This window comes from Pseudorca crassidens, chromosome 11, assembly GCF_039906515.1.
Source record: "Pseudorca crassidens isolate mPseCra1 chromosome 11, mPseCra1.hap1, whole genome shotgun sequence".
Classification (NCBI taxonomy): Eukaryota; Metazoa; Chordata; class Mammalia; order Artiodactyla; family Delphinidae; genus Pseudorca; species Pseudorca crassidens.
In genome coordinates this window covers 86,761,986-86,773,828 of record NC_090306.1, presented here as the reverse complement: position 1 = coordinate 86,773,828, position 11,843 = coordinate 86,761,986, and the positions used below count along the sequence as shown (strand labels likewise).

The 11,843-nt window shown below is 35.4% G+C and overlaps 1 protein-coding gene across 3 annotated transcripts in view; it reads left to right on the top strand.

Moving 5' to 3' along the window:
* The window catches only part of WASHC3 (WASH complex subunit 3), a 46,142-nt gene continuing 34,299 nt past the window's right edge, over positions 1–11,843 (top strand). For all 3 annotated transcript variants that reach the window (XR_010932547.1, XM_067697729.1, XM_067697728.1), the window contains exons 1-4: positions 1–155; positions 742–840; positions 6,193–6,258; positions 8,148–8,255. Coding sequence is in view for 2 of the 3 variants with exons in the window: in XM_067697729.1 (XP_067553830.1) it covers positions 105–155; positions 742–840; positions 6,193–6,258; positions 8,148–8,255 (324 nt within the window). In the remaining variant the exon portion in view is untranslated. The remainder of the gene's footprint in view (positions 156–741; positions 841–6,192; positions 6,259–8,147; positions 8,256–11,843) is intronic.

Here is an 11,843-nt window from a genome sequence, read left to right as displayed (position 1 = left end):
GAGGCGGGGACTAGGGGAGGCTTTCGGATGCTATTACCGGGTTGGGCGGGCCGGGTCGGGGAGGGGTTTGTGGGTGAGCCCTGGGTCCCCCGCCCGCTGAGGAGATGGATGAGGATGGGCTTCCTCTCATGGGGTCAGGCATAGACCTGACTAAGGTTTGTAAAAGAAGGAGTTGGACTTCGGCGACCTGGGAGGAGGATGGGGAAGGGACGCCGAGTTTCCAGAGAGACACCCCTCCCCCCCACGCCGTGTCTCTTTTTGCTCAACCCTGGCCTGGGCCTGTCTTCTACCTCTCTCGGGAGGGAGAATCCCACAGTCCACATTAAAAAGGGGTCCCTCCCGAGCTGTCTAAGGGGGGCGGGGGTAATTTGCCTCTCCCAGCCTACGCTTCCCGGGTCACAAGTCCCTATCGTCAAGGGTGAAGCGCTGGCGACACGGGCCGGTTCCGATCTCTAACCCTACCTCTTTTATTCGGCCCTTGAGTTTTTCGTGTGTTTCTGTGTGTTGCCTTTACCTGCGAAAGTTCACACCTGTGAATCCAGAGCCCATTCTCAAACTTTGCAGCCTCTGTCACCTTCGGACACCCCACCCCTGCAGTTTAGGAAAACAAGTTAATGACTATTGGCAGTACTTTCAGTAACTCATCTCACACAGCAAAACGCCCCGTTATTATTAATATCCAGGGGATAGCACGGTGTACGTTCCTCCTGTATGGATCATGTTTATTTTTACGTGACACAGGTGCCAGCTATTCAACAGAAAAGAACGGTGGCATTTCTAAACCAGTTTGTGGTGCATACTGTACAGTTCCTCAACCGATTTTCTACAGTTTGTGAGGAGGTAGGTCCTGTGATACTCGTTTAATGAGTAGCCCAGATGTCACCTTGCACTTCTGAAGGTAACAAATGAGCAAAACAAGAATTACAGTCTATGTATTCATGTACCATAACCTCTTGTCAACCAGTTATTATGTTAACATTACGTTAAATCCTCTTTGATTCTCTTACCATCATTTCTACAGCCCATCTCTGCTGAATTAATTTTCTAGAAGCTTTGTGAAATAGTTCAGGAAGGTTTATTGTGGTTAAAGCAAAAGGAATTCCAAGATTTCACACTTAAAGACATTTTTTATTTTGAAATTGGTTATGTTTCTCTTACCCCAAAGATTACATTTTAAGTATACATTGTTTCAGTTTATATCAAAATTATTTTACATTGCTTGATCCAAAAGATGATGGGGAGGTAGCCTAGAAACATAACTGAGGCATCAAATATCATTATGAAAATTTAAAAAAAAATACTTTCTGCAAATGACTTGTGAAGTAAGGATTAAGTAACCCAGTTACAGGTGAGGTACAAGATCCAGGGACTCCTGTCTTATAAAAAGCTAAAAAAGAGAGTGGGGAGGAAAATGGGAAGCATGGGTTGAAATTGGGTTTAAGAAAGGAGAAGGGGGACAAGGAAATAGAACAACAGTCGTCTGAAACCAAAAGGTGTTGTTCTTTATCAGTCTTCTTTACCACTTGAGGATCATGTTAAACCTTAGGGCTCCATTTTGTCGTGAACTTCCTGAGTGCTGAAGTTACTGTTTGCCATGTGACTGAGTATCCTCCACAATCAAGTCCTTGAATAGAGACTGTTCATAGAGGGGTGGTTGCTGCCTAAAAAGTGTGGGAGTCAAGATTGTTGTCATTGGGGACATTATTGTGTTCTAGGAACAGGATACATATAAATGCTTGAATACTAAAGAAGACCATTGACTGTGCTCTGTCCATAGACTAGAGAAAAGCCCCACACTGGTATGATAGTGACCACTTAAAGCTAAATACACTTTCAAGGATGCTTTATACAGAAATTAAAATGATTTCACTCAGAAGTCAAGGCCTGCTACAGGAAATACCCAGAGAATACCCAGAGACTTCCCAGTCCTAGCCAGTCTCCTACTTTTTTGTACAATGTATGATGTATCTCCATTCCAGATGCATTTTGATTCGCACAATATAGGAATGTTCCCAAGAAGTTAACTAGTGAATACCAATTTTTGTCAGTTTAATTATTGTTAACTTATGCTTGTTAAGCTACTATAAAAGTCCTGTGATTAATTTTTTTTATATGTATACCTTTTATTTCCTTTTTTTGTCTTTTTTTTTAAACATCTTTATTGGAGTATAATTGCTTTACAATGGTGTGTTAGTTTCTGCTTTATAACAAAGTGAATGAGTTATACATATACATATGTTCCCATATCTCTTTCCTCTTGCATCTCCCTCCCTCCCACCCTCCCTACCCCACCTCTCTAGGTGGTCACAAAGCACGGAGCTGATCTCCTTGTGCTATGCGGCTGCTTCCCAGTAGCTATCTATTTTATGTTTGGTAGTGTGTATATGTCCATGCCAGTCTCTCACTTTGTCCCAGCTTACCCTTCCCCCTCCCCATATCCTCAAGTCCATTCTCTAGTAGGTCTGTGTCTTTATTCCCATCTTACCCCTAGGTTCTTCATGACCTTTTTTTTTTTCTTAGATTCCATATATATGTGGTAGCATACGGTATTTGTTTTTCTCTTTCTGACTTACTTCACTCTGTATGACAGACTCTAGGTCCATCCACCTCACTACAAATAACTCAGTCTCGTTTCTTTTCATGGCTGAGTAATATTCCATTGTATAGATGTGCCACATCTTCTTTATCCATTCATCTGTTGATGGACACTTATGTTGCTTCCATGTCCTAGCTATTGTAAATAGAGCTGCAATGAACATTTTGGTACGTGACTCTTTTTTTTTTTTTTTTTTTTTGTGGTACACGGGCGTCTCACTTTTGTGGCCTCTCCTGTTGCAGAGCACAGGCTCCGGATGCGCAGGCTCAACGGCCACGGCTCACGGGCCCAGCCATTCCGCGGCATGTGGGATCTTCCCGGACCGGGGCACGAACCCGTGTCCCCTGCATCGGCAGGCGGACTCCAGCAATTTTAGGTTCACAGCAAAATTGAGCAGGAAGTATAGAGTTCCCATTTATTCCTTGACTCCCACTCCCAACCCTTGTGCACAACATTCCCCATTATCAGCATGCCCCACCAGCATGGTACATTTATTACACTCAGTTTGTTACAGTCTGCATTGACACATCAACACCCAGAGTCTATGGCATCATGCTTTAACAAGCTGAAACACTCAAAAATATTTAGTATATGGAGTTCGAGTGTTTGAGTTCAGATTATTTTACTTGTATAAAGACTCAGTTTTCTCATCTTTAAAAGAGAAATGCACATCAGAACTACAATGAGGTATCACCTCATACTGGTCAGAATGGCCATCGTCAAAAAATCTGCAAACAATAAATGCTGGAGAGGGTGTGGAGAAAAGGGAACCCTCCTGCACTGTTGGTGGGAATGTAAATTGATACAGCCACTATGGAGAACAGTATGGAGGTTCCTTAAAAAACAAAATAGAACTACCATACGACCCAGCAATCCCACTACTGGGCATATACCCTGAGAAAACCATGATTCAAAAAGTCACTTGTACCCCAGTGTTCATTGCAGCACTATTTACAATAGCCAGGACATGGAAACAACCTAAATGTCCATCGACAGATGAATGGATAAATAAAATGGAACATTACTCAGCCATAAAAACGAATGAAACTAGGTTTTTAGAGATGTGGATGGACCTAGAGTCTGTCATACAGAGTGAAGTAAGTCAGAAAGAAAAACAAATATCGTATGTTAACACATATATGTGGAATCTAGAAAACTGGTACAGATGAACCTATTTGCAGGGCAGAAATAGAGATGCAGATGTAGAGAACAGATATGTGGACACGGGTGGGGGAAGGGGAGGGTGGGATGAATTGGAAGATTAGTTCTGACAAAAATACACTGCTATGTGTAAAATAGATAGCTAATGAGAACCTGCTGTGTATTTCAGGGACCTCAGCTTGGTGCTCTGTGATGACCTAGACGGGTGGGATGAGGGGGAAGGAGGGGATGTATATATATATATATACATATAGCTGAGTCACTTTATTGTACAGCAGAAACTAACATAACATTGTAAAGGAATTATACTCCAATAAAAATTAATTAATTAATTAAAAAATAAAATTGGCATCATAGAGACTTCCCTGGAGGTCCAGTGGTTAAGACTTTGCTTTCCAGTGCAGGCGTGCAGGTTCAATCCCTGGTCGAGGGGCTAAGATTCCTAATGCCTCACAGCCAAAAAACAAAACAGAAGCAATATTGTAACAAGTTCAATAAAAGTGGTTCACAGGGACTTCCCTGGTGGCGCAGTGGTTAAGAATCTGCCTGCCAATGCAGGGGAAACGGGTTTGAGCCCCGGTCCGGGAATATCCCACATGCCGCTGAGCAACTAAGCCCATGCGCCACAACTACCGAGGCTGCGCTCTAGAGCCCACAAGCCACAACCACTGAGCCTGCATGCTGCAACTACTGAAGCCCGCGCGCCTAGAGTCCGTGCTCTGTAACAAGAAAAGCCACCACAGTGAGAAGCCTAAGCACCGCAACGAAGAGTAGCCCCCGCTCAGCAACAAAGACCCAACGCAGCCAAAAATGAAATAAATAAATAAATTTATTTTTAAAAAATATGGTCCACATCAAAAAAAATTGGCATCATAATAGTTTCTACTTCATAGACTTGGTGTGAGATTTCAAATGATACTTGCATATACAGTGTAGCATACTAAGGTAAATGCTCAGATGTTTACAGTGATGATGATTATTGCTTAAAAGTACATATTTATATAAATATATTAAAACAAAAATGAATTTTTATTTCATTTTTTCTTTTTCTGTGTTCACTTATTTTAATCAAAACAATGTATGCATTTTAAAATAAGTTAGAAATTATTCACTTTACAAATTAACTTGCTGTGGGATTTCTGCAGTTACTAAGCTTCTGCAGTGAATTAAATGACTGATTTGTCAAAATTTAATTTCCGTGATTTTCAGGAAAACGTATAATTTGCAGAGGAATTTATCCATATGATGTTTTATAAGCCTGTGTTTATATTTGTATCAAAGCCTTATGTAAACAAATCCTAGAAATCAAGGTTAAACTTAACTTCAAATGCCATTAAAACTAGATTCTAATGTTTTATTTCTAAATTATATCTTTGTAGATATCAAGAATGCTCATCTAAAAAATAAGTGTCTTGTGAAGAAGTACTAACTACTCTATGGTTGCTTTCAGTTTTCTCCCCCTCTAAATATGGGCAAAATGATCATTTCTTGGGGTGTTAAAATTCTGCTTATGAGTTAGTCAAGATCTTGATAATATCCCAGAAAGCAATCAGAATGCTGCACATCTGCCAACTAGTAAACTGGCCAACTGCTTGTAGGCTGTGTCACTAATAATGTTTAGGATGAGGGAGTTTTAAATAAATGTTCTTATGGATCATATTTTATGATGTTACTTTTATTTGTGTGGGAGTATATATATGGCTAATTTAATTGTACAGAATAACTAGAGCATGGTAAGTTCTTGGTTCTGGTTTATCTTAGATTTTGATGGTAGGTTGATTCCTTTTGCTTTTTTAGTATTCTTTCTTATTTTTTCTCTTTGTTTTAATTCTTTCCAACATTAACTACTCATCTTACAGTTTCATCCTTTTTTACTTTTCAAACTTGAAAAGTTTGTATTTGGGACTAATTGTATATATTTATGTGTTTAAGTAATTTATAAAGGCAGATACTGTTCCATTCTGTTTTGGACTAATTTTTATTCTTGTGTTCTGTGAAGAATTCCTTCATTCAACAACAAATAATTATTAGGCTTCTGTTAAGTGTCCAGTACTGTTCTGGCACTAGGGGTATAACAGTGAATAAAAACCTTTGTCCTCAGAGGAGTTTACATTCTGGTCCCAGTGATTGATTATGGCTCTGATAATGAGTTTGATAAGGCTGAAAATGTAACTTTTTCTTTTCTGTGAATACAGCTTTATAAAATAACCATGAAGCATGCTAATGAAGTTAATAGAATACTTGAGTTCCCATTCTTACTCATATAAATAAGAGAGTAGTATGTTAGAAAATCACAAATATTTAAACCATAGTTTTTATTATTTTCAAATCTGCTGTTTGTTATCCTTGTTAACAGTTTATTTTTAATCAGACTTTATTCTTTTTTTTTTTTCCCTTTGGAGTTCATTCTTTTGTTTCTAATCTTTCTTTTCCAGAAACTGGCAGACCTTTCTCTTCGTATCCAGCAAATTGAAACAACTCTCAATATTTTAGATGCAAAGGTTTGTATTTCTGAATAATTTATAGGATAAACTTTGCTCTACATATACCAGCTTTCTCAGTCACACTTAACTTTAATTGCGTTTAGAGATGAATTCAATTTAGCTCCTGCATCCATGAAATGGTGCAGTGTTTTCTTTTGTTTAATTTATTATAATTGCAAAGGAAATGATCTTCATTATGAACCACTAACTGAGTCTGTTTAAATGTTTCTTTCATTATTTGAATCAAAAGCATAATGAGTAACATGTTAACAAATTGAACTGTTACATAGTTTACTTCATTTGATGGAAAACTCACAATTATCTTAATAGTAATCATTGATAACACAGGAAAAATTATGTAAAACTTTACATGTCTCCAGAGCAAAATTTGGAGAAAATATCACCTATTTTCCATTTGTAAATATATTAAATGCTAAAGAATACCAATTTTGATGTCAGAAATTACAAAAGATAACTTTTTATCTTATAACAGCAAAAATAGAAGCGTTGTTTGATTTGAAGCTTGCAGGTTTTGTGTCCTTTTCTATATAAAATAATGGAGATGCTAGTATATTTTTGTGACTTTGTCCTTTTTTTTCTTTAACATCTTTATTGGAGTATAATTGCTTTACAATGGTGTGTTAGTTTCTGCTTTATAACAGAGTGAATCAGCTATACATATGTGACTTTGTCCTTTTATCCAAAAGTTGATCTGAAAAAATATGTATTGAATGTTTATAAGGAAGTGAAATGACTAATATCTTTTGACATAAGGATCAGAATGTCTAGCTTGTACTTTCTACATTTTCCTGTGGACTTCAGCCACTGTATTTCCCTCAGAACATTTCTGTAGATTGTAATTTAGGATACTTGGCCTTGAACATGTTCAAGATAGTCTCTTAGTAGCCATACCCACTTGAAACTATTTGGGCCATAGCCACTGTGCTAAATACTGTCATCAGTCAACAGTTCTCAATGAATATTGCTTCTTCAGGTCTTATTACCATTGGTTTTTCATTATTCTTTATAATGAATATGTGTATTATTTTAATGTTTGTGGAATTCTTAAGTTAGAGTTCAAGGTCACAAGTTAAGTTGCCATATGGACAGATTAACCTTAATTTTTTCCATGGCCATAGAGTTAATCCTCAGAGTTAGCCAAACATTTGACAAATGTATATCATTGATATCAGGATGAAATCAGAAAAGAGGGTTTGCATGGATCTTGCAAATCCAACCTGAAATGCTTAACCACTGACAACATGCTCATTTTTTGTGTATGAAAAATAATGCATTTTAGTAACATTCAGTGATGTTACTAAAGAAAAAAAAAAGGAATAAGCTATATCATACATTAAAATGTGGCAAGAGTTTTCTCATTTCCCAGATTATTCAAACTTAAAATGTGCTACAAAGCACATTTCGAGGGGAGGGGTAACAAAATATGTTTAATAAAAATCTTTTTGCAACTTTGTGAGCTAGATTTTCTTATCCCCACTTTACAGGTAAGAAAATTGAGGCCTAGGACGATTTACACAGCGTCACATATTTTGTGACTTAGACCTAGGCAATATGACTCCAAATCCCATGCTCTCATTCCTTACACTAGGATTCCTTAGATTTTAAAAATAATTCCTGAGAAAGAATGGTGATATGCTAAATTAGATTGGTGAGAAATTCTTCAAAAATATTTTATTTGTGAATGCCTTTCACTTTTAAGTAGTTTATGGCATGGAGAATTTCAACCAAAGATGAGATTTTATAAACCTATTTCTACAGGCTTAAAAACTTAAGACAGCTATTTAAAACACACACACACACACACACACACACACACACACTTAGAAACTTAGTGTTTAAGAACCTAATATTATCCTCATATACCAACATTAATTTTCTTTTCTCAGTTGTCATCTATCCCAGGGCTAGATGATGTCACATTTGAAGTATCTCCTGTAAGTGTCACTAGGATCACAAATGAAACACATTCTGAAACCACTTCAGAGCAATCACAGGTAAGTATTTAAGTTCCGGGAAACATGAGCAGATATCTTGGTTGAACCAAATAGACCTAATCAGCAGGTTTGAAGAAAGAAGTTAAATAAAAATGTAATACTTTGAATAGTAATATTTTAAACCTTAAGATAGAAAATGAAGTTTGAAAAAAAGTTATTAGCTTTTCATTTGTTATTTTGAAGGGCTTCCTAAAGTTAATATTTTTCTTGCCTATAAAAAAAAGAAAACCTATACAGAACTAGGAAAAATCTTGAATATAATTGTTTTCTTCAAGTTCACTATGGAAGTTTTTTTCTTAGTTCTTATAAGAAATGTATCTTTTAAATGTTTTATTATAAAAACTTTCAAACGTGAACAAAAATAGAATAGTACAATGAATACCCAAATGCCCATTACCTGGATTCACCAGTTAAGATTTTGTTGCAAATGCTTCATCTTTTTTTGTCACTTACTGAAGTGAATTCCAGGCATCATGTTATTTCACCCCTGTATAATTCCTTGTGAAAAGTTCTGAAATTTTCTTGTGTAACCACAATGCCTTTATCATATACAATATAATTAACAATAATTCCCTGGTAATATCTAACTCCTTGTTGCCTGAAGTCTGCTCCATGGGCCAGCAGCCTCAGAATCACCTGAGGGCCTGTTAGAAATGCGGGATTTCAGGTTCTACCCCACACTTAAGGAATCAGAATCTGCATTTTAACAAGATTCCTATGTGATTTGTAGACTTGAAATTTGAGAGATCCTGATCTAAGAAATACCAGTTTTGGGAGTTGATTTGTTTAAATCAACATCCTAGTAAGACCCATGCTTTGTGTTTGTTTCTTAATGTCTTAATGTTCATTTATGCTCTGTATAAATTTAAATTTTATATGACTTTTTATTTCAAGAAATAAAAATTCTTTATTGTTTAAGAACAGATAATCTCTAGTGTATCTCAGTGAGGTATTAAAATCCAAAATAAAATAATCACTAAAATGGTGGTCTAACAAGTAGTACCAAGCAAGCAGACTTCCTATCTATATGGAATTCTGCATTTGTACCTGGAGGTACTTTTCACAGGATATTTTTTAGATCATGATGGTGTTGACCATGATGATAATAACTAAACATGTAAAGGTTTTTACTGTGTGAGGCGTGCTAAGTGCTTTTTATAAATTAAATCAATTCTCACAACAGCCCTATGTCTACAGATACGTCAAATGAGGTACACAGAGGTTAAGTAACTTGCTGAAGGTAAACTGTAAGAGCTGGAATTTTAACCCAGGCCATCTGGTGTCAAGAATCCTAGCTCTTATATGCTACACTGCACTGTCTCCAGCACCTGTGTTGAACTTGTTAAACATATTGAGTACATGTGGTACAAGGCCCTGTGGGATGAGCCATATATTTAGAGATATTATGTATTTGGGGAATGAATTAGATGACCATTTACTTAATAATTAGATATTAGAAAATTTAACATCCACTTAATATAACAAATTCCATTATGATGGCCACTGGACTATATATAATATACAAGAGTAAATCCAGATGTTTAGAGGAGTTTAACTTCACGAGGTTTTTTCAGTTAAAGATGGACCATTCTTTCTGTAGAACAAGGCATGTGTAAAAAATATTAAATGTTTCCACCCTACCTAGTAATTATTCTTTGGAGGATACTAACTGTCATATGTTTCTATAAATTTCTAAAATGGTATCTAACTTTTAATATTAATTTTTCCAGGTGTTATTGTGCATGCCATCTATAATATGTATTTTAAAACTTATGCAGCTGTGTTGGTCTTGCCTATTTAAGGTCTCAAAAAACTGATTATGAGTAATCACAACTGAATTATCTAAAATTCAGAATGACCTGATATTCTGGCAGTTTTATTTAAAAATAGTATATTAATTCATTTGGAGAATTTATGAAGTGTTGTTGGCTTCCTGAGTTTTAAAAATGTCCTAAAATTGTGTCTTGATTGGATTAATAAAATCAGCATGTTCTTAATATTGAAATCAACTTTTTAATTTCTTCTCCATTGTTTTTAGTTGGTATATTTTATGTAAAATATTTTGAAATGGACTGAAGTATTGCTTAACACAGAATTTCCATTGACATTACAGTCAGCTCACTTATCAGATAAAGGATAATCGTGAACTTTTTTTTTAATCATCCATTCATTACAATCTCCAATCTATTGATATATATGAGTCAAAGACCCAAGGTTTGCATGCTGATTTTTCTGCAACTTTAATTTCATGTTTCAGATCTTATCATTACTCACAATAGAACATCCAATTGTGCAGATTGAGATTAATTTGAGAATAAAATGAAGGACAGTTGAGAAATATGAGAGAGGATTTGGGTCATTCAAATAGCAAAGGTGTAAGACCTGATATAATTAAACCTTGTTGAGGTCTTAGTTATTAGGCCAAAGTTAAAGGCTGAGTTTTAAAATCCATTGGTCTTATATGTAATTATCATTTGCTCCATTGTGCTACTCTATGAGTTTATTGTTCCTATTTTTTTAAAAGCATACTTGGGTCTTGTTTGAATTTTTTATTTAATTAAATGTTTTGGACAGTTTGTAATTATGTATTTTACAGATGAATGTGTATATATACATATATATACACACACATACACACACACGTGCGTGCACACTTTTGTACACTTGACACTGTCATATAACAGGAGTAACCTAAAGAATTTTTGGATGTTTTATTTGCTTCAGCATTTAAAAGAGATTTAATTTATATTTGAATTATCTGAGGAAAAACCTTAACATATAATTCATATTCTAAAAACTATGAATACTTAAAGATTTTTTTGCTTTATTTACAATTTCAGCATAGATAGGTAGACATAAAATTGATTTTATTCAGTTAAGGAACTTACTCTTAATGCTAACATACAGATAGTGAGTCAGAATTCACTAACTAGACTTACTCTAAATGTTTAGGTTGATAGAAAAATCAAGAACTGTATATAGACAGTCATAGCTTTGCACTAAAGTGAAGATAGGGTTCCAATATGGACAAGTTTCAGTTAACATTGTACCACGCAAAGTTGAGAATTGCCTATACGATAAAAACATTTTTGTCCATAAAGACCATTCCCCAGTATTCTTCATTATAAGTAGTAGTTTTTATAATGTTAATAATTTCATCAGTAGCTGAAATATATAAAAACATAATTTTGTCTGAGAAATGGGTTTCTCTTCCACAAGTTCTCCAGGCATTGCCTTTAAAGATGTTAGAATAGCCATATCCACTTAGAACAAGATTATTCGATGAATGAGGAATATAACTGTGTAGACGGTATAGATACCCAGAAAATCAATTTTCTGTCCGCTACAGTTGAACAATTGACAAATCAGATAGCATTATTAGCTTTATTAAAAGTTGTATTAAAATAATAGGTCCATCAATAATTCATGTTTTTTATCAGCACTTGGGACAAGTAAAGCAGAATTCTAATTTTTTAATGCCATGAATGTATTTACATCTTTACGGAACAATATAGTGTTGATATTAAGTGTAACTTCCTCTGAAATCATATTTAAGTATTTGTAAATATTTGGAAACATATATCCCAT